General features: G+C 42.8%; 1 protein-coding gene across 1 annotated transcript in view; it reads right to left on the reverse strand.

Annotated features, from left to right (window-relative positions):
• LOC109638873 (interleukin-1 receptor accessory protein-like 1) overlaps positions 1-27,346 on the reverse strand; it is a 251,122-nt gene that overhangs the window by 14,844 nt on the left and 208,932 nt on the right. The window contains exons 8-10 of the mRNA XM_069521306.1: positions 17,734-17,866; positions 8,847-8,992; positions 5,054-5,200 (exon numbers count right to left, since the gene is read on the reverse strand). Coding sequence (XP_069377407.1) covers positions 5,054-5,200; positions 8,847-8,992; positions 17,734-17,866 — 426 coding nt within the window. The remainder of the gene's footprint in view (positions 1-5,053; positions 5,201-8,846; positions 8,993-17,733; positions 17,867-27,346) is intronic.

Raw genomic sequence — 27,346 nt, forward strand, 5'->3', positions numbered from 1 at the left:
CACAGTTTTAAGTTTCTTTTCTCACACATTTTCCCTACTTACAACCTGACTGTGGAAATATATTATTGTGTTAAATATGCTCACTGAGGTCTCCATATGCAGATATGTGTTTCAGGGTACTTAGATGGACATGCACTAGAGATCGGATACCCAACATGTTTGTTTGGTTTGGGACAAAATCATTGAATGATGTCTGGGTCACGTTGGCTGAGCTGGTTTTTTACTCCACACATGTCTGTTATGGTGGAAATAATAATCAGTAAGGAATCAGGGACAGGTAACACAAACTCAGTGCAACTAATATTTACTGCATCGGGCTCGGGTCGGGTTTGGACAGAAAAATGTGGCACAGACACCTTAGGGCACAGCATCAGCTTCTCCTGCACTGGGCCTCGGAAATTTAGACAACTTGAACTTTGTGGTGACAGATAGAGAAGATCCTTTTCTGCTTCTATGTGACACCTCCCCTGTGCACATAAGGAAACGGTTTTCCCATGATGTGAACGTGCAAGCAGAAAGCTCGGACTTTAACTCCATCCAGCGTGTTTGGGATGAACAGGACCACCAGCTGTGAGTCAGGTCTTATCGCCTGACAACAGCGGCTGACCTCACTAATGCTCTTGTGACGGTGCCTCCACCCCAGCACATTAGAAGATTGTGTTTTCTCCGCTACTCAGGATAAAGCTCTGTTCAAACTGCTTTATATCAAAGAAATATTCCCTTTGAAAACTGATTTACTGTATGTATTTTCACCATTTTTATTTGGTAAAATTATTACAAAGATAATTTATTGATCCAGTATTGATTTATTGATGTGTACAGAAATATAGACAATTTAAACCTAGTTTTACTTTTGAACTTTTATTGATAGGTGTTTGCATCTCCTGATCACTTAAATTTTTAATGTGTTTATTATTTATATATAGTGTAGGTGTCCTTGGGTGTGTAGAAAGGTGCAGGGAAATAAAATATTTATCATTATTTATATATAAAAATCAAGTATCCCAGCCAACATGACCCAGAACAGATTAAGATTTCACATGACAGGTCCTGACAGGGTCGGCTCGGGTAGCCACACTCTAATCCGTAATGCAGACTCCACCAGGTTTTAAAGATTAAACCGCAATCTGCAGAAGAAAGTGCAGTTTCTCAGCCACAAACCAGACACAATGCATGTCATATTCATAAGAAAATATCCCATTCTATGTGTTTCTTTATTCACTAAAACCCTCATATCTGTGTCACAAAAAAAAAGGAAAAAATCAAAACTGGGACACTGAGCTGCAGTGTGAACGCAGCATATGAGATAAACTCATTAGAGACACGAGCATGGTTTTAGATGTATGACTTCCTGTCTTCATTACGTCTGCGGCAGGAGCCATGGGGGATGGGTGTGGGGGTGAGAGGTTGCTTAACCTGTCCAGACACTGAAAGTGATTAAGTTGTGTAGAAAACAGCAGAGGAGCACAGTTCAAGAGGAGGTATTTTGGAATAAATTCTCAGAGCTTTATATATCCTCTCCACTTTCCTCTCTCTGGGCTACGAGACACACACACACCTCCCGGAGGGCGATCGCCACTCTTACATGACACCATGTAATTAATCTACCTAGTTTTTAGAACACGCAACTCATTTTTACAACATTGGGGACATGAAAAAATAATTAGAATATAACCTCGTAATCACTTAGTATAACTCTGAGGCTTATATTCCATTTGATGCTAACATAAATCTCCCTCTTGCTGTTTTTCTCCTGCTGGCTTTTAAACAAAAGCTGTGTCGGCAGATCAAGAGCTATTTCGGTGCGGCTGAATCACTCGTCTGCAGCGAGGAGTTTGAGGGTGAGGGTGGATCTCGAAGGTGGAATGACCTTCCTGCTTCTCGAGGAGCGACTGTATCTGAGGGTGCAGCACATCGACGAAAACCGCATGCCGACTGCAAGAGGGTCCGCTCGACTGACGCTCGCGGCACGTGAGGGAGGGGGGAGGGGTTGACTTATGCATGTGTGTATAGAGCCCACAGTTAGTTAGTGAACTCTTGATCTTACAGTGGGGAGCGCCGAGAGAGTTGGAGGCGTAATCTCTGGGATATCTCGGGGCTCCATTACATTTAATGGAGGGTAGATTGGAACGTAACAAAAATACTTAACTCCGCAGCTACAAAAGCACACGAGGAAGACTGCTAATGAGCAGACGAGCACTTTATTTTTTTCTAATCATCCCATTTTGTTTTTCATAATTTAATTTACCCAGAAGAGTATGGGTTTACATCAGACAGTGGGAAGGTGACCGCCTTTGAGATGCAGTAATTACATTTTTAAAATTGTGGTCCTCGGGTTTGGTGTTTATCACACATACTTATTTTCTCACATACATGCAATTGCTAGTTTCCTAGGTACATGTAAGTAATTATTGACTATAATGGATTACACTAATAATTAGAGCCCAACCAATATGGGTGTTTAGGGGTTGATGCCGATACTGAAAAGAGGGAGTAAAACATTTGCGATACATTAAGCTTAATTAGCTTCTGCTAGGAGTGTTTAATAATCTGATATCTGAGTGTTGTAGGGTCATTTCCTTTAAAAAACAATTCAGATGGGAAAAACATCAAGACGACACTTGACCTTCTTGGTGATGTTTACCTCTGCATTAAACCGGGATTGCTTTACAGCGTCAGATGTGAAAATCATTAATGCTTAGTATCACCGAACAACAGCGGCTACACAAAAGCAGCCTCATAATTCCACACCGCGCTGACAACGCTGACATTCGCGTTTATGGCAGAGCGTTGATGAGTTCCCACCTCCCTGACAAGCCAGCGCGGCCGTTGTCATTATGAAGCCTATTATTGATTCCACTGACGCCCACACAATGTGACAACTGAGGGGTCTTTAACTAAATTGTGCCGCTGACAAATAGCTGATAGTCCATCTTCTATTGTTATTTAAAGCTTACAGTTTCACATCTGGCACAAGAGGGAGGCAGGCGTTCTTCGAGCAGCCCCAAAAACATGAGCACTTTCTTGGAAGCTGGCTTAAGGGGTTTAGTGATGAAAATAAGTGTGTGTGTTGGTATGTAACTATAACTGACTTCTCCCTGTCAGTGCAGTGGTTACCATAGAGATGGGATCTCTGTTAACCACCTCCTGCCATTGCTTAGCGACCGTTTTGTCTCTACTGAACTCGCGTCTACTTCCACTTCGGTAACTATCATATGCACCTGCTCCTCGGGTCCTACACGTGCTTTTCATATTCTGCGGAACTCTGGAACTCCGATGCCTCAGGGGGGGCAGTGAAGTGCTCTAATCGACCGTGGTGTGGAGGAAAGTATGGGGGGTTTCCTGAGAGCTCTGGAGGCAGCGTGCTGTGTCTTATTGACCCTGATCCACTTTATACTGGAGGACAAATTGAAAATCTGTTTCTCTCTTCAAGCAGTCACTTGGGTGGTACAATTAAATGAGACAATTGCTGTTTGGCATTAGGTTCAAGGCCCAACATTTTTTTCGCCCCTTTTGTCTTCCACAACCGCCTCAGGGTCATCCATTACGGCAACGCTTGGCTCTCTGGGGCCGGAAGCCCAACACAGCCGCAGGTGATGACTTTCATCGAAGTGTGTTATGTAGCAGGCATCATGGTTAGGCAGATCTGGGAGTGTGTGAGGAGAGGAGCGGGGTCCACACTCTTTACCTTTTAACACTCATAACTCTCTCGCTGTCTCTCTTTCCACTACATACGATCCCTCAGCCTCTCCAAACTAATCTCATTCCCCCTGAATTCATTGCAGCGCTGGTGCTTTAGAGACTCATTACAGGGGAATCAAATTAAAACTTGCTCCTTGTCTTAGTTTGATGAATTCTCAAGCCAAGACGGATCCACCAGGCCCAATCAGAGGTTTTTTTTCTCTCACTAGTGCTGATGGAGCCTCAGAGTCAAAGCTTTGGTGTGGTACAGGGACTCTGTTTTGATTTGCTTTATCGAGGGAGTTCAGCAGAATATATCATCCTTTCGCTTCCTGTACTTTCTCGTGTGCAATTTGACACACAGGGAAGCTTCAACAGAAGATGTCCAGAATCACAACGTTGCTGTTTCTTTTTCGACGTTCATTAGTCAAAGATACAACACATCCCAGAGAATCATTTCAATAATCAACACAATGTGGTTTAAGCTGCAGCATCAATAGTACATTATTTTTGACTGCAGGTGGAAATGAGGTATCGTCTGATGCACCATTGTGAGCAAGGATAGGAATGGCGAGCATGAACCTTACATTAAATCCTTGAGAAAACCTTCCAGGTATCATAGTACTTTAAACAGTTGATAATTGCTTTGGGTGCAAAGCAAAAGGAAAGTCGTGATATGCAGCTTCTAGAAATATGCAAAAAAGGTTTACAAGAAATTAAGTTTTTCTGACTGTGTTTGGCTGCCGTGGGATGGAAATATAATGATAAAAAGTACAACAGAGAGCGACCTGTTTGTAAAATCCAAACTTCATTAACCAGAAGTCATGCGTTGTGATGTCAGGGAACGGCACCCAGCGTGAACATTTTCACAAGGCTGGATTGTGATTAGGTTTTACGAGGACGCGGATGTGACAGGAAGGCGAGCGCCATCAAAGATTGGTGACTCGGTCGCTGCCGTTTAAGAGACAGTTTACAGAATATTTTGCATAAAGTTTTCGATTTAGCTCGTCCAGTGGGTTGAGAAGATTCCCTGAAACTGACAACAGAATTTATGAGCTAGAAAATATGGGAGGCTCTTTTCTGTAGCAGCCACTCATTTAGACTGATAGTACAGATGAATATTTACATAAAGACAGTGCCACATGCCGCTTAAAGAGACCAGCCCAGGTGTTTTCTGGGTAAAAGTAAATGCGTGCAGAGCTGCCAAGGTGGGATTTGATCCCTACGGAGGAAAGAAAGGATGTTTTTAAAGCAGCCGAAGGTGTTTTAGAAAACCTCCACCCAGCAACAAACTTTGTAGTGTCACAGATTACGGGAGATTATTCTATAATGTTGTAAAGTAAACAACGTCTGGAGCCTTATCTCTTCTTACCTCCGTCTATATCCTCGCTGCCAAAGTGGTTCCTGTAGAAGAGCATGAGCTCGATCCTGTAGCACTTGTACAGCGTCACCAGACAGATGAGCAGCAGCAGGATGGCTCCCAGGCCGCCGGCCAGCTCCACTGTGTACATCAGCTCGGCTAAAACACAGTGAGACGGAGGGAGAGGAGTTGATTTAAGTGAAATTCAGAGAACAAGCAAGTGAAGCAGTCGAATTAGGCGACATGCTAATCATGTAAAAAAAGAAAGAAGCGTGAAAAATGAAATGGCAGGTGTCAGATTCTCACTGCAGTCTACAGCCAGTGACTATCCACGTACTGCAGACTTTCAGATTATTATTACTTCAGATTTGAAAAGCATACCAAATTTGCTTCTTATTATATTAGGTTTCAAGGGACTAAGGCGACGCCAGACAAAAGGGAGTTCGACCCCTCTGAAAGAAACAAAGTTTGATTCCAAACTTCATCATTCCCATCACTCAATTAAAAACAAACACATAAATAATCGTTAAATTGTAAAGTTAAACTGCAAATGCCCACCACCATCCCGCGCACATCGCACACTCTTTTAGATATCCTAGTCTCCACCCAAACCTCTAAAGAAAGACAGTTAGTGGTAGAGGGATTTGTTAGGGGGTTTCCGACAATGGCGGTGCTGCAGTCTCCTGTACAACGCCAATCGGGTTATCGCAACAGTGTAGATACCTGACACGAGCCCGACGGGCAAACAGTCTTTCCTGTAATCCCAAAACAGCGTCGAGTTTGGGACGGGACTGGAAACAAAAAATGAAAGGCCTGTTGGGTTCTGCTCATTTTTTTCTCAGGCTGGGTCTTGTTTGGACAGAAAATTGCGACACGATGATTATCAATCTGCCGTTCTCAGGGAACTTAAGCTCCCCGGGTGAGACCATATCCATTCTTAGCTGATACAGAAACTCAACAAGTGACTCAGTTTTATGTCATAACGTTCTCCTCCATCTTATTTCTCTGCTCACTGAGGCTGCTGGCCTGTATCCACACCTCCCCTCGACATTAGATTACAGTTTGAGCAAAATCCCACCACAGAACATGAGTACCTGTGAAATAATGCACGATTGGGCCATGATGGATAAGCTGCGCCAGCGACTGTAACAAGATTCCATGTCGTGAAATGACTTTGTGATACCTCCACATTTGTTTGAAAGTGGCTTTTAATCACCTCCTGCGGCAATATTCGTTCTTTCTCTGTATCAGTTTTCCTTGCTTTTCCTCTCCATTTTTCTTCCTCGCTTACTTTATCAGTGTGTCGAGACTGTACCCAGCCGACGCATAACTCCAACCGAAATGAAACTACAACCACTTCTATACCTGTCACTTAATGCCTCCGGGCTTGATTGGATAATAAAAAACTTAGATTGAGGCAGCGGCTGCGAGAATAGCATGTGACGGATCCAGCTGCCACACTTATGAAGATCGGTTACGCGTGGGCTGAGGTGCGGAGCTCCCGGCTGTTAGCTGCACTGCCTGTTTGTTGACAGGTCAAAGTGCTCCACTCTCCGAGCCATCCGTCATTGCAGCAGCCTGACGTGAACTAGGGAGAAGCATCGGTGGAAGCTAAAGTCACGGAACTACACTTTTAAATGTCAGGGTTACGACAGATACTTTCATTCTGGTATTTGTACTGTTTTCAAGAAGATCCACAAGGTAAAACTATCCTGTAGAGGCCAAACAACAGTTATTTAGGAGGATGAGAGGTGATATTTCACAATACACAAAAGTGTATTAACATTAGGCTCCACGGGCTAGTGACTCGCCTTGAAAATCAAGGCATTTGCTTTATTTTTCATGGTCTTTTCTCTTATCCAAGGTCCTTTTCTTTCGTTTCTACGCCGTTTTCTCGATGTCACTCTATCTTTCGCAGTTCAACATTTCCTCTTGGCTACGCCTCACAGAATTGGGGTGGTCAGCCTTCATTGGCTAACTAATGGCCAGCAGTGGAAGGCATGCCTCGCTCACACATAAACATGGATGGAGAGGACTCGCCTGCATCATCATCCATCACAGACGCCCATTTAAACCGGTCGGAGTACGCGGTGCCCATCACACTGCAGCGGCCATCAGGCTGACAGCTCCCATGATAAAGGATGATGTTCTGGGGGAGCTAACGAGGGCGGCCCGCACCACTTCATCGTGCCTGTCCGGGCAATGACCTTCAGGAAAACTCTCTGACGGACAAACAAGAGTGCAAACAAACTGAGGTCAACGTGAACGCAGGTTTGACTGTTGAGCCTCCGCCTTCCTCGTCTTGTTCCCTCAGCCTGGGAACGAGCTGCATTTGTTTTCTTTTCTAAAAAAGGTTCTGCGGCTAACAACTACTTGAAGGAGCCTGCTCCAAGCAACTCGACTTCCTCGTCGCTGTCCTCTCCGCCTCCACTCTGCCCTCTCCGCCTCCACTCTGCCCTCCCCCCCCACATCTCTGGACAGTATTACAAGCCAGCTGCTTTTCAAGCAGCAGAGATTACAGCGGAGGAGGCCAATTCTTCTCTGCCTGGCATCTGTACTGTAGTGGCGCTGCAGTGGGACAGATTAAGACAAATTAGCTCCTGATGAATAGTGGGCCAGATTTGATGGAGATTCATCACCCCTTTCTCTCCCACTACTTCTGCATCTCTGTCAAGGGAGGGGATGACAAGAGAGAGGAAAGGTGGAGTAGGGGTTGGATGGTAAAATAAAAAGGGGGGGCAGCAGGGAGAAAAGTGACGGCTGAAACTGCTGCTTGTCACACTCATAACCAAGAATCGTCATGTTATCATACAGGCAAGAAAGTTCCAATTACAACTTTGCAACTGCAAGAAGTTGTAGGAGTGTAAATCAGGACACCTCTACATATCAAAAAACACACAAGTGGAGACATTTTCTGATTGATGCTACGCAGCTCAGTGTTCGCATGTGTGTGTGCGTGTATGGGACAGAAAGCAGCAAAGACACTCTCACGCTGAGACGACCACACTCGCTCGCAGTGTCGTGTGCTTCTATCACAGCTTCAAGAGACAAGCGAGGGAAACTTGGTACACGGTTTAGCCTCACGCTGCGCCGCAGATGCAGCAAATGAAAACAGGGAAACAGGTCCACAGGCCCACAATCGTGTGAAGACCAGGCTCAACTTCTCTGGTGCATTCGAAGCTCCGTCTATGCAGCATAAACCCCTTTAATACAGCAAATGGAGGGGAACTAGGCTGCCATCAAAGCTGGATCCAAAGCTGCGAGCTTAAAAGAGAGGAAAAATATCTACTATGTAAATGTATTCAACACTGACATCTTTAATGCTGCAGAGACCCCTCTAGCCTCGCTGAAAAATAACAAAAATATCACTTATGTAACCGTGGTGAAAGTGTGCATCTCTTTTTAAAATCATCCAGGAGTCAACTTTCGAACTGTCTGAGGTGAAATCAAGAGGAAAAAATCCCAAAGTGTTTGAAGGAATAAAAAGAAAAAGTAGGAGAGGGCAACAATGGCCAGTGATGAGTGAGAGGTTGGCGGTGAAAGGATGATGAGGGCTTGTGTGTGTGTGAATTTATGTTTGTGCGTGCAGAAGTGGACAAATAGGCTTTTCTACAGTTCCTTTTTTTCCCCAGCTCCCCAAGGTGAAAAACAACTGGTCACTTCTCAAAATCCCTCAACTCGTTGAAAATGCTGTAAACATGCCATTATTAAATATAAGATCTTTTACATCCCTCTCCTATATTTGCGTGCTAGGAAAATTAAATGCTTTCTGAGAAATCTGTGTATGTGTGCACGCTAGCCTCACCTTTCTTAGCGAGCTGGATGTTGGCTTGTCTCCGTCCGTTGCCGTTCTCCACGTAGCAGGAGTAGTTACCGAAGTCGCTCTCCTCCAGAGAGTCGATGGTCAGAGAGATGGAAACCTCCTGCTCCCCGAGGTGCTCCCGGATTATCCTGCAGGGGGAAGCACAGTGCAAAGCAAAAGTGATTCACATGGATGTTTTAAACCATCTGCTGTTGGAGGAGCGTTTAGGAAAATGACAATCTAAAACTTTCCTTTAGCATTTGCAAATTAAGACAAAAATACTTACGATGACAATTATTCACATTGCATACATCATATTTGGTAATGTAAATACATTTTAAGTGATGAACCGATGGAGAATAATAATAAAGTTTTAACATCTTTCAGCTCATTGTTTTGGTTTTTATGGCATAAAAATGTTATCTTTTGGATCACACTGGTACTTTCATTAACCTCATTTCCAGCAGGAGCATTTCCGTGGCTGTTTATGGTGTTAAAGTGCAGTGAAAGTCACTCTAGGGCAGCAAAACAAAATGGTGGCAAATGGCTACCTGCTATAATATTCAGCAGACACAAAGCAATATATACCCTCCCTCTGGAGTCATGTTTAAATCCAACTTCTAAATGTACAATATTTGTTCTACGTGTTCTAACCTCCATGAGAAATGATGTGGCTGCAAACTCCTGTGGTGTTGTGAGTGGTGGGTTTGTCACGATGGAAACTAATTACTATGCTTTGATTAAAATTGGAGAAAATCCTTATTAACTGGGGCATAAGAGATTTGCCAGATTGGTAATGTTCTTTGCAGCTTTGGTCATTTTACCTGAGATTGTGAAAGTTTAAATAATTGCCTGCTCCCTCACAATAGCGATAGAATAGAAAGCTTTAATTGTCATTGTAGAGGAGAAAACAGGAGCCAAAAACACGAGCAAATAAAAAAAAGACACATTAAACCATTATAACACAACAAATACATATGAGACTGACAATTTGTTTGACGAAGTTGAAACAGTTTTGGAACAATCAGATTTAAACCCGGATGCAGACTGATGTAGTAATCATCTGTTTTTACGAGTTTATGAGTCAAGCTTGGTAAAACGAAAACTAAGTCGGCTGCGAGCTGTTCAAATTTGAACAGCTACATGACTTCAAACATTTGTCCAAACAGGGAGGTTCCGGTCACCTCATTACAGAATGTGAGGTGTGCATCAAAGAACGAAACGAAAAAAGACAGAGATAACAGGAGCTGAGGTTGTCTTTTTAATTGTGGAGTCCCACTGTTTGCAGGTAAGCTCTGTGATGTTCCTCTTCATATCTGATACCTGCTTGTTTACGTGCACCAATGTGCAACACATCTAACAAACGTGCAACATGGTTTTACACTTGCATCCTAACAACTAAGGAGGTAACATTTTCGTCTGAATTTGTTCGTCTGATATTTGGCAAGATTTTGCAAAAACTACTGCACAGATTTTGAGTTGTGTGGACAGTACGCGTCCAAACATTTATAATTCATGACCTGGGAATTATAAACTGTTTTCTACTGGTTTTACTTTACACCTCTCACATCATACATATGCAGATAAGGATATCAATTTAATTCGGAGCATTTTCCATGGCACTTCTTTCAGCTGTAATGTTTTGGTTCATCAGTGACACAAAAGCAGGCTTCATAACAAAGGTAGGAGGCGACAGTCCGTAACTGACGAGAAGGCAGCATCCTGAATCATGACAGGATGAAGAATACTCCTTTGTCGACTCGCCGAGGCTCTTGATGTCTACTGCTTGTGACATGTTGGTACGAGGACAATAGTGTGACTGTCATGATGCACTGGAGCGCTGACCTATCACAGAACATTTTGCCACGAGGGTTAGAGAAACGGAAAAGGCTCTGTTGATGTTTTTATCAAGCAGATTTCTAAAGGCTCAAAGCCCCTGCTCTGACCATTTGTTCGTGACACTTAGATGCCTATTTTTCACCACTTGGCAGGGTGTTGTGTTCATTAGCAGAAAATCGGATTTTACCAGGCTCCTCTTCATTATCACTATCTTCTTCATTTATATGAGGGGGGAGAACAGCATCGTGCCTGCAACGACAGGCACTGGCAGCGCTAACAAGCCGCCCGAGAAGAGATGACACCCAAACCCTGGAAATGTCAAGGTATTCCTTTAACTCTTCTGAACAAACTGGGCCCTTTTCCACAAGGTCGTTCTTTACGAGAGGCTGGAGTTAAAGTATGCTTTCTGAGATGAAGAAAGAAAAGACTGAACAAGACTCTTAGCTAACTCTGTTTTTTGTGTATGAACCTGAGCCCGATGCAGTTACTGTAAGCTGCACCAAGGTGGTGTTACCCCATCCCTCATGCGTGGATGTTGCTTTTTCCCCCTGATTACAGTCATGTGCAGTGATAAAAAAACTAAACAGAACCCAAATTCAATTCCAAACCTGTCATACAGCTGGGAACACAGTTGATGTCACCAAAAAAAACTCGGGTTTAGGATTTCATATGTTGACTAAAAGCAAATCTTTGGTGTTTCTACCTTATTTACAACAGAGTGCAACACTATGAATGTCTCTTCAGGAAGACATTTATTATGTTTTTAAAAGTAAGAGTGACAGATACAGTGCCACAAATGAAAACAGAGCACGGAGAGAGAGGGTTAGGGTGGAAATGGTCTCTGTGAGGAATCTTTCCTGCAGGAATGCCACATTTGAGCGTTTCCCAGATGCAATGAAGATACCCGTGAACGAGATAACGATAGCAAGGCCGAGTAGAAAGAAGAAAATATCACAAATGAGCGGATGGCGAAATCAACGAACTCATACTTGGTTCAAGCATGTTTAAAAAAATCAACAACAGTAAAAGTGAAGGTTAACAGAGCTCCTGCTGCGCTGCCGCACAAGTGCAGGAGCGACATAATGTGAAACGCAGACAATCTTTTTCAGGTTGCAAAAGCTGTAACGGTTTCAAACCTGTGTTTAATGATGCATGGGGCGTACCGTGTGAAAAGGTGTGAGTGCCACCTGGGCATTATTGTGCTGTGTGCTGCTGGGCATCTGAATATGAAAATGCGCCTAATGCCTTTTGATGAATGAGTGGACTCAACAAAGCAGACTGAAACTCAGCGGGTAGATAAAGACAAACAACAATGCAGGGACTGTTGCCATGGCAAAATATCACGCTCGCAATGAAATTTCTTATATCGACCACGCACAATAAAGAACCATTAGAGGTGATCATTTTGTACCTACATGAGGGAAACGAATTATGAACGAGTACTTTTTAAGATGTGGGGGCATAACGGTTACTTCCTATGTGAGAGGAGAATTCATTTAGCCTTTTTACAGAGATGTCACTCATAACATAGACTGAGCCAAAGCACTGTAGGTGCTAGCAAAGACAAACAACGGCTGGTGAAAGTTTGGAGTGGGGGAAATATATCTCTTTGTGTGTAAATGGGAAGATTCATGTGCAAGAGAGAGATAAACGAACAACTAAATAAATAAGTGTGTTCCTGAAAAAGGGCAGCCATGATGCATGAGCACTCCCACACACACACACACACACACACACACACACACACACACACACACACATCTGGCGGGTGCTGTGCACAGTAGTGGAGGATGGCGCTAAGCTGCTGCTGTGAAGCTGGATGGAAACGAAAGTGCACCAGGAGCATTGATGCTGCAGTGAGGAGACTGTTGCACCACAATTTCACTCAATCTCATTCTGCTATAAAAACAGGTTAAAACCTCATAACTGACTGTTGAGACTGACTGACGATTGGTTGTGTGTGTGTATTAATGACAGCTCCAGTCCTGATTGCTACTGCACAGGCTCTGGCTCTAAATGCTGAAGATGGCACCAATAATAACCCCGATATTTTGATATTTCCGCTTCCTTTCTGGATTGCGGGGGGAATCAGAGATGCCTTGTCCATCTATATGTACAGTCTATACAAAGCACTTGTTTTTTTCACACAGACCTGGTACCTATCCATGGCTGCGAGCAAAATATAACAGCATCACTACTCATTTCAAACACGAGAAATTGTCTCACCCGAGCCTGGAACTAAAATGCGTCCTTTGAATGAGCTGTGGCAGGATCACGCGAGCATTGTGATATACTGTACGCGTTGCTAATATTATCTCAGAAGTCACCCGGCAGCCACGCTGTGACACCTGAACTTTTGAACCGCAGCAGGTTGTCATGCTTTGCTTTATTTGAAATCAACTTCCCGCTGCACTTCTCCTGACTCTGCCCCGAAGGCAGATTTGAATTAGATCAAAGCAGCTTCTCTTTAAAAAACAATTGGACATGTATAATTGTAGCTATACAATGACAGATCACCCACGAGGCGTCGGCTTGGCATGTTTATGCAACGGTGTTGTGTCACTTTGTAGGAGAAGCGCTCCAGTGTTCGGTTGATGTCTCACAATGGATAATGCAGCCTGGAAAAAAATAATACACTGATGTACGCTCAGGTCTGCAGGCTTTCTAACACGTATTTCTTCTGATAACTCTGGTAGAGATGACCCACTGGACGTACCCTACAAGAGAACTTATTTGGTATGGTGGATGAGTGGGAAGCCTGTTCATGCATGATCCAGCCCTCGAGGAGCAAGAAAAACACTTTTGAATAGATGTCTGGATTGTTGTTTTCCTGTTGTGACCCTGACCCGCAAGAAAACAGATAAATGGAAAATGAGCATGCTGAGAATTCCTCGCGCTTATCAAGGTAAAGGTCAGCTGTTCTTGACTGTCCTTCTCCTCCCCTTCCCCACTATCGCTCTCTCTTCTCTCCCCTCTTTTCCGACCATCTCTCCTCACCTCCGCTTTTTCTTTGCTCACCCCCAACCGATCTCTTTAAGACACATTTATTTGACATGTACTTTTTGTTTTGTCTATGCCCCACCCACTAACATGGAGAAGATAGAACTTATACTGCAGCCAGGCACCAGGTGGCGATCACAACACGCACAAAACAACAGAATCTCATCGAAATCTCACAAAAACCCTCCTTTAGTCTCCCTCTACTCTAGACAGTTTCTCCATTCAACCACTAAATCTCAGATGACTAAGCATATTTTCTCCATGAATATATCTGTAGGAGCATTAATAAAATTTTACACTGTTACGGCTGCTTAAAAGGGGCCTGCGTGCCCTTGCACCAGGGACAGGAATTTCTTAAACTTGAGCAGCACGGCCTTTATGTCTGTATTCCATGCTGCGACTTCACCTCCGAGATCTATGAAGTCTTGTTCGGCAGCCACAAACTATTTTATATCAACTCGGAATCTCAGCGGTGCAACATTGTGCCAAAAGCTCCATTTCATGTATTACAGGCGGCCCTTCTGGGAATACTCCTGTGTGATTAATTTCCATTTCAAAGCTAAAAGCTCATGGAATGTTGTCAGAGAGTGGGTTTGAAGTGGTGCACATTCGAATAGGAGCAAAATAAATAAATAAAACAAATAAAAACACACAGGGAGACGATATCACGGGGAGGCACACAGCAGAAATACTGCACATATTGTGGACCTCTTTATTTCTGCCCCTGAACACACTTAAACACATTCAAAGCAGCTCAGGGTCAAGGTTTTGATCTCTTGGCCTGCTACCTCATTTAACTATCATATGAAGGCAGGGTTTACAAACGCACTCCTCAGCGCTCTTTCTTTGTTATTATACCACAACACGCCTCCACCACCCCTCGAAATCCTCCAGGCTTTAATTGGCCCGGTGTCCTTCATGACAGAGCGCAGTGCTGGGCGCGGGATGGATCGTGCTAGCAGGCTAACAGAGACATCTTGAAATGCCAGGTCACAGGCTGGGCCACTAACTCTCCCCCCGGCCTTGTCATGCTGCTTACTGTTAACCTTTCATTTGATTCCTTTGGTCCACAACAGGGATTTTCTCGTCGTGTGAAAGAGTCGAGCGACGAGGGACATGAGAGACGTGTGTGGAGACACAATTAACGAACAAAAAATTACTTTAAAATAAGTAAACAGTCAACAAATGGTTGAAACCAGTCCTTTCTACAGTTATCAGGACATTGCATTATGTAACATTACACATTTGTACTGTATGTGAAAGAGTCAAATAAACATTTGTAATATTTAACTGACATTTCTAATAATCCATAGTTGAATGTTGTACCCCTAAATTTGGGGAACCCTTCCTTACACATGTAGCATTTTGGTCGAACAAATGTCCGTATTTTATTATACTGTACATCTCTGTTATTATGTTTGTAATTTTACTCGCTGGCTTAAAGTTATCATGTATTATGCCAACATATTCCTGTTGTTTGTACTCATGTCCACAATTGACAGGAGGATTTTGTTGTTGCTGTTGTTTGTTTAAGCTTCATTTTAGTTTAAATGGTCCTGAGTGACTTTCTAGAGATTCAAGCTATAACTCAAAGTGCCCTTCCTCCACTTTTTCAAACATGATGCTGTCACATTAAATCTTTTGATAACGAGCATCACTGTTCCAAACACAAATGAATGAATCTCAAAGTTGATCGTTAAATTGATTTTGCAAAACCACAAAAGGAAGAACAGTTAATTTTGTTTGGCAGGATTTTCTCTGGTTTCCATAGATGAAAATTCATCCGAAATATTTAGGGCACTTACATCAGTGACTGTATACAGTTTGATGTGGATGCAAATAAAATCTGGATCTAGTGAATCTAAATGTGCCATTCTAGTACTTTAAATGTAATTCTCTGCTGGTTAAACTCAAGATCTCTCTTCTACTTATCACCTGACAGCTGAAGAGAACATTTTGTTATTTTTCCCATGAGACCGGAATGCCACAAAACCTTAAGCAAAGAGAGCTCCTCTTTAAATAACAGAACATTGCTGGATGGTTGCGAGGTCGCCTCAAATGGAAGAGGAAGCCAATGCGGACATTCAATTGGAGTTTCCATGTGCTGCTCAGCTATTACTCCCTCCACTTATATTTCAATTGCCTGCACCGCACATATACATATTGTACTTGATAAAGAATGCATAGGTGTCTGCATTATTGAACAGGCACATAGAGCATGAATATAATTTTAAATGTGGGTCAGTGGTGGCTCCTATGCTGCTTTTTATGATTGTGCGGATTGTGAGGATTATATATATACACAAAAAGACATCAATAAACAATCACTGTTTTGGTTTAAAGTATTTTCTGTATTATAGGTTTTAGACGTATTGAGTCACACATACATTTATTGTAAATACAAATGAGCCACGTAAGCACCTAGAGCTGTCCATGGTTCTGAAAACAGCAGCCAGCCTAAAGCACTGCATTTCCATCCATCCATCCGTCTCTCTGTCATCTTTCTATCGATGCATTATTCTTTCTTTCTATTGATTTTTCTATCTATCTATCTACCTGTCCATCCACCTATCCGTCAGTCCGTCTGTCTGTCAATCATCCATCCATCCATCTATCTATCTATGCATCATTATTTCTTTCTATCTACCTTTCTATGTATTGTTAATTCTATTGGTTCTGTGAAGTTTTTGGGGAATGAGCAGTTACTGTGCAAACGCAAAATAAGTGTCGGTTAATAAGCTGTAAATGACATTTGATAATGTCATCAGCGACAGATAAAGTGATTACCGTGGTAACAGTGGTTTACGGTTTCAGCTGTAAAACAAATGGGAGGTTTTCTCGACTACACTCACACAGCAGACTCTACACTTCCTCTTGACCTCCGTGAAGCTCGTGTGAAGTTTGAACTTGATGTCGGACAAGAGCTTGTTGAGGAAATGAAGAGATTCCTACATTCGTTAGAGGGAACCAGAGGTCACGCTCCAGCTCGATGGGCAGTGACCTCTATGAATTATTTTATGTTTGCACGGACAGAGTGTCCCCCATTTATTTTAAACTGTAAACTTGCACTTGCTGTTACCAGGGTAACCGTGTCTAAAACACAACCACAGCGTGACGGTTGCTAAACTAGTCCTGCAGAAGAAACCCAGAAATCCCTGCTCAGTCAAAGTCGACATCCCATTTCCTTGGATCCTTTAAGTTACGGATGAGTGGTTGTGGAGAAACGTAAAAAGAGAGATATTTAACAACAGTAGGTGACTAAATTAGAGCTTGGGTAATCGACATAATTGATTACGACAAGTGTGCGTCACAAAGATGGTCGTGCCTTGACATTGAAAAGATTCCCTGGAAGAGAAACTGCTCGCACAGGATCATCTAACGTGTGGGAGTTTTTGAGACAGAGACCAAAGCTCTGCAAATTGGAAATGGCTTATCACAGCGGCACAACAGCGATGCATGGTACTTGAAGCAAAAGCATCCTGGAGCGCTTTGTTTAAAACGCAGCAAGACAGCACTGTGTTTACTCTTTATCCCCAGCCAGGCATGATATATTAGGATTACATTTTAGGATTACAGACAGGCACCAGGAACAAGTCATTTATGCTCTACTCCTGTTCAGTAGTGTAACGTTACCCCATGCATCATATTGCATTTTGTTTAGGCTGTTTAATATTTTGTTTTAATTTCAATAACCCTAAATCGAGTTGTTGCAGGTTTAATATTTTTTTAATATTTTTATTTCACATGCAAAAACTCAAGAAATTGTTTTAAGTCAGATAAAAATGTTCTATAACATAACCTGTTAAGGTTAAGCTAATACAGTATAATGCAACAACGCTGAAATACAGTAAAGGGTTTCAGAATAATAATAATTTGAAGTCTGAAATGAATTTGAATTGCTGATTTATTCAAAAGATAATTTTGGAGGCTGTAATTTGTCTGAACTAGCTTTTGCTGAGATGTGTCTAAAATTCTATTAAACTTGTTTCATATGTCATAGCTTTTAGTCATAAATCCTAACACTCAACAACAATTAACCTTAAAATCTTACTTGATGTCATTTTCCTGAACGCGCTCCTCGTCCAGATCCTCGATAAACTTCTCCCCCTTCATCCAGTAGATGAGCGGACTGACGTCACCGCTGTATCCGAAGAACGCTCGGCATGTCAGGTTGACGGGACTTCCTGTGAGAGACAAATTAAGACTAATTCAACAAGGGTCCAGATTTTTAAAACGTGACATTAAAAACCAAAAACTTTGATTCATCAAGGTGCAATTTTTTATTTGCTCCTCGTGGCTTTTCCCTGTATGATGTGTGTTGAATGATTCCTCCCCTTGTATTTCTTCCATCTCAGAGACAGACAGGTGTTGGTTCAGCATAGCCAGCAGCTACTTTTTCTCAGTGCCCCTCTAATGGAACGATCGCCTGCCTCTAACACAGGGCACTTCCGTTAAATAAACCCCTTCTTTCTCCTTTCAAAACTCTGTAATATCCTCCTTGATTCCACCAATTCAGATACCATCTCTCAGGCTCCAAAGGGGCCATCTTACACCATCCCAGACCCTTTTCGCTTTCCCTGCTGGCCTCTCAAACTTTTAAAACGCTCTCTTGAACCCTCTTGCGCGGCAACTTCACAACACTTCTGTGCCTCCGTAAAAGCTCTCGTACTCGTCAGCAGACTCTGTCTGACCCCACTTGCTGACTTCAATCGCTGGGTGTTCGCAGGAATGGAGGATTCACAAAACACAAGTACGGCAGTAGTGTTTAATTAATTAATTCACATGTAAAACTCACAGTTCACACTCTATTTTTCCTGCTCTGTGCACACGAAGCAGGAGTTCACTTAACACATTATCCTCTTGTGTCCGTTACGTCATTTGTATATGTGGGTCTGTTGAACTAGATAAATTCAACCATCATTTCACAATCTACAGAGATGCTATAAGAACGTTTTTCACGCTTATGTCATGAGAGGATAAAGGGTGTTTATGCTTTGTGCCAGCAGAGGTCAATGCTGTATTACGGCTATGTGAAAGAGAAAGTTACATCTTTCAGGCTTTAAATTTCACTCATAGTGAAATGAGAAAACATCTGGTTCCATTATATGGTTAATTAGAATTTGCTTATTGTAATTGAATTTTTTTTGAAATTCTGTTTGGTGTGTAGCTAAAGCAGGGGCCCTGAAAACTGGGAGACGACAGAAAAACTGAAGAGAAAGAAAAAAAATGGGGCAGTGTTCCTGTAAGTGCCGAGGAACTGCACCGGAAATGCATATCGACAGACAAACCCCCTGCCTCCACATCAGGAGGAGTCTGTCTCTCTTGCCCGGCTCATTTCGAACAACGCTAATTTTTTTTTTCTCTCGCTGTGGATTAGAGACATCTCATTCTTTTCTCACACTTATCACGCACCCACTGCAGCTGGTGCATGAGTGTGCGGCCTATCCCGCCACAGGCTCGACAGGAGGGAGGAAAAAAAAAAAAAAAGAACCACATCATCAAAGCAAGGGGGAATAACTCTGATCTGTAAAAAAATCCACCAGCGATCAAGGAGGCTCCAGTGGTTGTGCATCCAGGAAGGCAAAAAGGTTATTCAGCAGCTCTTCATTAGCACTCCTTGCTCATTGGCCCTGTGGCGAGGACTCAGAAGTCTGAGAGATGGAAGATAACTGCGGTGCATAATTGGGTACTTGCTAGTTCAAAGATAATAGGCATTTTATTTTACCAAGGCCTGCTCTAATTTGTCCCTCTAGTGCAGACTGGTGTGCTCATACGATAGTGAAAGCCTTAATGGAGAAAATCTGGTTCGGAGATTGCCCAAAAAAAAAAGGCCCCAAGTTGGAGGGGACAGTTTTGCATTTTGTCTCCAGGCCCCAACAGAGACGCTGCCCACAGCTGAGAGATAAGAGCTGTGTGTGTGTGTGGTCAAGGTTTGACTCGTGTTGTGGGGACTTACGTCTCTTTATACAGCCACATTATAGGGACTCGTCTTTTGTACAGAGACAAAAAGCAAGTCCCAACTGTGAGACGCTGTGTGTACGTGTGTGTGTGTTTAGGTGTCACTGACATCTTTCCTGGATCCCCCCCCCCCCCCCCACACACACACACACACATCCACACCAACACACACATATTGCAATGCGTCCCAATCCCACCAGGGGTCTCTGTGGTGCTACAGAGCAGGAGGGCCGGTGTGCAGGAGCAGCACATAAAACACACATAAAAAAAAAAAAGGGAAACACACCATTTTGACAGGTGCAGACAACAATAAACGGAAACACGGATGCTTTTGTGTGCCACCTTTGATGTCAAGAGGCTTCACCCATGGATTCGAACAGCATGTTACACTGTAGGACTGACAGCTCCACTGCTATGATGGCAACCGCCACGGTGCTCCTCTCCAAGACTCTTTCCATGGTGCTTTTTGTGCATGTGCCTTCATGTTATTCCCTTAACGACGGTGTGTTCATTTGCTTTACTGCACGTGCACGAGGTTGCGTGCCCGGTTCGTGGGTAACGCACAAACGGTCTTGCAGGGATTTAAAACGCAGCGAGTCTCACATTCAAATCCCAACCTCTGGTCTTGGTCGTGGGGGTAAAGTGAGTCTTAATGCGATTGTCTCCTCTTTCTTATCTCCCCACACCTCAGGAGCATCTCTCTCTGTCACTGTGGGCGCAGGACGGAGACGTCAGCAAAGATTCCCGTGGCTAAGCAGACATGAAACGTAACGGGGGGGGGGGGGGGGGCCAAAAAACAGGGAGCGACACAGAGTCAGACAGACAGAGCAGGCAGGCATTTTTTTCTTTTTGCAACTGACAGAGGTAAGAACGAGGGCATAAGTGAGTGTCAGTGGTGATGAGAGGGAGAAAACCAAACAGGAGATGCACACGTGGGACGGAACAAGCATGGGGACTGCAAGACTTCCCATGTAGAGTGAACAGAGCATCATTTCACCTTTGTGCACTGGAGATAACACAGATTACAGATCAGTATAGCTGCATGCAGGGTGTGCACCGTCCCTGTCAAGTTAATCTACCAGCATTCCCATTCAAAAACTTGCAAAAACATTGCTTTCAGTTAAATGTTTTTGGTGAGACGTGGGGAGCTGGCAATTACAGACAAATAACGCTGCACAGCAACAACACACTTTACTGATTATCTGCAAGCAAGTTGGAGTTTTCTGAAAGTGTCTTTTATACCATGTTGATGTTTATAGAGGCCAATGGCTGCCTGGAACATTGTGTGGGAGGAACACAGTAAATATATTTTCAAAACACTCTTAAGATCAAAAGTTAATTGGGAACAATGTCATCACAAGATCCATTTTGGAGTAATTTAGCAGTTTTGTGTATTCCTAGGTTTATTTATTTGTGTTCTTTTTCACTTTATGACAGTTAAACTAGAGAATAAAATGAGATTGTTTTTTGGTTTTCAAAGCCAGGTCAACGTCACTTCCACACAGGGTAAGTGGCACACAGCATTAAAATACATTAGAGGAGTTATTCTTTTTTCAAATGCACTGGTATCAGATTGGTTCTCTGATAGTTCAGGTATAGGAATTGTATCGGAAGGAAAAAACGGCGTGGGAACATTTCTTCAATCAGTTTCAGTTAAAATGTATTGATGTTTAAATATGGATGAGAAAATGTATTTTTTATTACACATTGAATATTTAAAGTCATTTAGAGAGATAAACAGACTCTGCTCAACTACAACCCAAAAAATCTTTACCAAACGCTAACTCTGCCTCTTTTCTCCCTCCGTCCAGATGAAATGACGTTTCTCTCTCCTGTATAATTACTCCTTCCTTTAATACAAGAGTCTGGGCTCTTCATAAAAGGACTTGAAGATTTGCCTTGTGGTACGTGATCAGAAGGATAGAGATTGACTGATGTGGACGGAGAAATAGCCCAGGAATTGAATCAGAGAGATAACATAATTATCTCTGGGGGGTTTCCCAGACTCAATGGGCCAGCGTGAGGCATTTCCTGAAAACATCTGACAGTGGGAATGGGCATTATTTCTCTTTCAACATTCAGGCAGGGAGGGGTTACGCCAGCTCTGTATTTACAGTGGCGGGGTACCCATTCACATCGCGTCGCCAGATGTGGCGGTCTAATCGTCTCTCTGTTCGGCATTCATTTTGTTTTGTTTATTACAGCCCATACCTCTTCAATCATTAATTTTAAGATGGCCATTGTCTGTGCTATGTTCAGTATTCATTTAGCTGCGTCTCCCTCGCGTATGGTCAATCTCTTGTTATTCATACTTGGCACTGCACCTCATTATCGCTAAGCAGCCAAACTGCCGCCGCCGCCGCCATTCCCCTTAATTAATGCAGGTAAAGCAGATATCAAGAGACACAATACAATGCTTAAACTGCTTTTTCTGGATTGTATAGGCAAGTTAACACATGGCACACATAACAGGGACATGCTCAATGATGTGTTGTGAAATTACAATTTTCTTTTGCCTGTGTTATTTTTGCCGGGAACAAGCTGTGTCCGGAAATTAAATAAGGTAGCGCTGTTGAATATTACAGTGGGAAACAAACAGGTTGGGGGACGAGTGAATAACAAGTCCGAGTCGAGCCTCGTGGAGTCGAGCGTGACATTTCCAAAGATCAACACCCACTCTTTGCATTGATGTTCTCATAACGTTCTATATTGTTGCAGCTGGATCTGGCATGAGGATCATTACCACTGTTAAACCTTGTGTTGCCTCTAATCTTGCGTGGATAAGTCACAGTTGAATTCTAATGAAAAGCTCATTAGACATTAATGAAACACAGAGGGTACTTCACAAAACATTAGACAAATGGCACAAAAAAGGTTAAAAAATTAAGATTGTAATTGCATATTACAATCTTGGGGGCCGCTCTCCGCGGCCCCCAAGATTTGGCGATATATAAAATAAAATATAAATTGCGGTTAGATGCTCAGCTTGGGCTCACTTTAGCAATGCTTTCAATTTGAATTGTTTACTTAACTAGAGTCCAGAGGATCTAAGCTCTACCTCCAGGCCTTTGTGTACTTCCCTGTGTGCTACATGACTGAAAACCATCTCTACCCATGTCAAATGGCGGGTCGCTCAAAAAGTCCCAGCCTCCACCCAGCCTTGCTTTCTTGTTATTGATGAAATGTTATGACTCATGGCACTTGCATGGTCGACTTTTGGGAGCTGCCCGGTCTGGGCTCATTCCTGACAAATATCAGCCAGGCTTGTGTTACTCACACCAACACCAGCGAAAACAGGCCAATGGTAATCCAAGGGAACGAAGACGATGAGCATAAACCTCAGAATCTATATTTCCGCTGTCTGAGAGGCAGATGGATATCAAGTTCGTCTAGACTATACAATATTATATAATTTAGACTATAAAATATAATATCGGAAAACGCCTGATTCAACAAACTGTGGGTGTCAGGAACGAAAATTAGGCACAATGACTTGTCCAGTACAGTTTCTCATGATGGAAGATCTTTTTTCTCTTTGTGACTGTCAAATATCTAGAATCCAATTTTATTCAGCCCAAACCACTAAACATAACAGGTGTGCTGGTACTTTAGAGTGTGCATCTATAAGGCCAAATTCTCCTCATACCAGGGGTATTCAATTTGAAGGTCCAGATACAGCAAAAAATTTAGAGCAATAAATATTGAAATATTACTTGTATCAAAGTAAAGGCTAAAATAGAAAGAACGACATCTGGGTCCGGACACCTATTAGTGACCACTGGTCTACACTACTCAATATTATATAATTTAGACTATACAATATCCTCCTGGAAATAGCCTGGTCCACTATGATTTCTCAGTTTATCCAGTGCAATTTCTCACAATAGAAGACGTTTTTTTCTGTGAAATGAAACACATCTAAAATATAATTGTATATATAGCCCAAAACAATAAACACGTGAAGCACTTTGGCTAAAATCCCTTCTACCACATCAGATTTCACCAGCGCATTGATTGGAGGTAGCTCATAGCAGCTGAGTGGCCTTGGTCTCCTAAGCCATGATGAAAAGAACTCGTCTCTAAATGGTCCAGTGAGGCAAACTCACCAGGTGAGATCAATGCAGCTTGTTGTGCTCAGTGAGCAAGAGAGGGAACGACACAGGGAGACAGAGTAGTGAAGGGAGAGAAAGAGAGCGCTGCTATATCCATACCCTCTCCTGGGGAGTCTGTGTAATGAAAACAGGACACAGCAGCGTGGTTGGGACTGTGGTGCTTTTCCCAGCGTTTCAGGAGACAGTGTGTTGGAAATCTACAGCCACACGTGAGCCGAATGAAGAAGAAGTCCAGGCGGCAACTTTAACCGAGGCAGCCATGTGAAGTGAACGAGGAGAACACGGTTTGAAAAAGCAAGGAGCGAGAGCTGCTGTAACTTATCGCCTCAAATCTAGATGAAGAGGGCGGGAGGAGGGTGAGGGCGTGAGTGGGTTTGGAAATCATTGCATCACTTTTCTCCAGGGGGGACGCAGAGAACCGGGTTTTACATGGTGGGACTGTGGTAAGAAATCATGTAGTGAGACGTGTGGACATCACACATCACAAGTTCTTCTTAAAAATACAGCATGCGTTCCGGATGTAGTCGAAAATGTGTTTTTTTCCTTCAAGCACTTCATATCAGAATATCTATTAAGAAAGCCTGAATTCACTTACTTAAAAGAATTCATGCAGTTAGCCCTGCCAAGGATGTTATGTTTTCACTCCTGTGTATTGGTTGGCAGGATTACATCTGTTAAATTTGGATCTGGACCTTCCAGGGAATCAGTCATGGATTTTGATATTTAGGGAACTGATATCTAAAAGTGTTCACTTGCCTAAATCAAAGGGGTCTGCTGGACCTTGGTGGAGGTGTTAGGTTCTAGTTTTTTTTTATTTTGCTAAATATGAAATTAAAGCATGTAGTGCAAGATGTCTGGAGAACAACACACAAAAAGAAATTTAGTCCAGCACAGTGAAAATAAGTTTCTATTATGAAAAAAGCTGAAGAAAAATTATGCTTTTTCTTGAGCATTAGTGTGGAAAACGTTCAATTTGATCATGAATTCCATCAACAACTGTTTAAGATATTACTATACTATGTTCTATTTATTTTGTTTAGCCCCTCTCCAAAGTGGCCAGAAAGGTTGATAAAATGTCTCTGGCAATTTTTTGTTGGTCTAATGCAGAGATACTCATTGCGCGGCTCGCGAGCCACATGCGGCTCGTCAAGCTTTAATTGGTGGCTCGCACTGGCATAATAGCTTATAACAGTATGGTAACACAGCCAATACATTTTTTCAAATGTGCTACATAAACATGCAGTGAACACAAACGCAAACATCTGCATTAAGTATTATGCAGATGTTTGCGTTTCGTAGTATTAAGTATTTTTCTTCGATCTCGCATGAATACGGCCGGCTCGCAAACCGGCGCTCCGCTGCCGTTACGTGCCCGGTGGGGATTGATGCCGGGCAGAGGACGGAGCTAGCCAGCTTGAGATGTGGGCACAATGGATCGTTTTTTAATTAAAAAAGGGCAAAAACCAGCACAAACACCAAACGAAAATCAGCATGAACACGCCAGAGAGGGGACGAGCTGGCAAACGTCGGATGTACCCAGTAAAAAAACGAAAGGTACGAAGCTTACAAGATGAGCACAGGAAATTTCAAGGAAAGTGGACCGACAAATTCTTATTTATTCTTCATGGCATGAACCCTCTGTGCTTAATATGCAAACAAACCTGCGCCTGTTTCAAACGAAGCAACTTGGAGCGCCATTTCAAAACTGCGCATCCAAACAAATACCATTCTCCAAGTTGAACTCAGAGCAGGCGTTGGCCACTTCTGGAGTTTGGTCTCTGAAGCAGACTTTCCCAGTTTGAAACCACTTGCACAGAAAGTGATGTCTTTCTTCATGAGCACATACACCTGTGAGTCAACATTTTCAACCAAACACTATCAAGAGGAAACAGAGAAGCAGACTGACCCATGCTCATCTTGAATGCCTCACTGTGATTGCAACAACAAACTACAAATACAACATGAAGAAAGTCAAGGACATGCATGCCAGCTTCCGCTCATCCCAGTATTAAGGTAAATATGGTCTTAATTGAAAATGTATTGGCTGTGTTGTTTCTTTTTTTGTGGGATATCCAATTTATATGTAGAAATGCACATTTGCAAAAGGGGACTTGGTGTGTTCTCGTAAAAGTGGCTCTTCCCTTGATTTTGCTCTGCCAATGTGGCTCTTGTGAAAAAAATAGTGAGTATCACTGGTCTAATGTCATCAAATGAAAATGAAAAATCAGTTATCAGTTCATTTTTCTGCTGGTTGACAGTTAGCTTAGGAATGTCTAAGTCATTTCACTAACTTGCAAACCAAATTGTGAAACATCAGCAGTATATGAGCTTGTGCATGTTTCGTTTCCTCTGCTCATCCCCTTCACCTTTATCTTCCTTCTCTCTCACGCCTTGCATCATGTGTTATGAGAGCTTGGTATAAACAGGTTTCTATAACGAAAGCCGAATCCGGACAGGGACAAACAATGGGGCTGTGTGAGGCCCGCGAGGAAAGGGAGACTCTGCAGGAAGGATGCTGAGGGAAAGGTTACCGCGCTGGTGAGAGCAGACATCATCTACACAGCGTCCCACTGCGCTTCTCCCTGTTCGTCATGTTCACACTGCCTTTGTGTGAAGGAGTGTGTGCAGTGTTGGTGCATAGACAGGATAATTGGAGTCATTTGTACAACCTATGCTGCTGCCCTTCCAGTCTGAATCAACATATGGAAGTAAATTCCTTCCTTAAAAGGCTTGGGCACAAGTGTCACGCTATTAATCCGGCAACAGAATAAAATTGATAGTGTGCATTTGAAAACCCTACATGTATCCATCTGGATAAATTACCATAACATTGACTCAAGTGTCTGGGGATGACAAAAGGTCAGCTTGATAGGAAATGTTTGCAGTGAAAAAAGGTGACATGAATTCTGCCAGGGGGCGCTGACATGACTGAGTGAATGGTGCACTTGTTAAAGAAAGGATTTGATTGGTGTAATGTGATGAAGGTCATCAGGCCGTGATTGCCGAATGTAAATGGTAAAGGTTTGTATTTATAAAGCACTTTTCTAGTCTTGATGACCACTTAAAGTTCTTTACACTACAGTTTTCCATTCAGTCATTCATCATCTGAGTAAAATCACAGTCTTGTGAATATCTAGACAAATAACCTTTGAGGACTACTCATTGATATACGTGGATATCACATTTAATACCATTCTTATGGAGCAAACACGTAGTCTCCACAGCTCAACCTCTGATTATTCACACATTCATCTCAGCTTGCACCGTGGATAATCAAATTGATTTCCTCCTTCTCACCCATGACTCTTTGCTGCGGCGTATTTTCCCTTTTAAGCACCCTGGTGGTTTGACCAGCGGCACAGTGGTGCAGTGGTTAGCGCCGTCGCTCGCATTTCTGTGTGATGAACATCCAGTTGCTGTGAAATGTCCCGCTGTGTTCTCACATTGGCTGGCATAAAAAGTTCCAGAAAATATCTGCAGCAGCGGACTTTGTATTCTCAATTATTTCATTCGAATTTCAGGAAGATGTTCGGACTTAACCGCATATCTGCGAGCAGGCTGCATGTTTACGTTCAGACTGGAAACGGCCTCTCG

This window comes from Paralichthys olivaceus, chromosome 24 (genome assembly GCF_024713975.1).
Source record: "Paralichthys olivaceus isolate ysfri-2021 chromosome 24, ASM2471397v2, whole genome shotgun sequence".
NCBI classification, from domain to species: Eukaryota; Metazoa; Chordata; class Actinopteri; order Pleuronectiformes; family Paralichthyidae; genus Paralichthys; species Paralichthys olivaceus.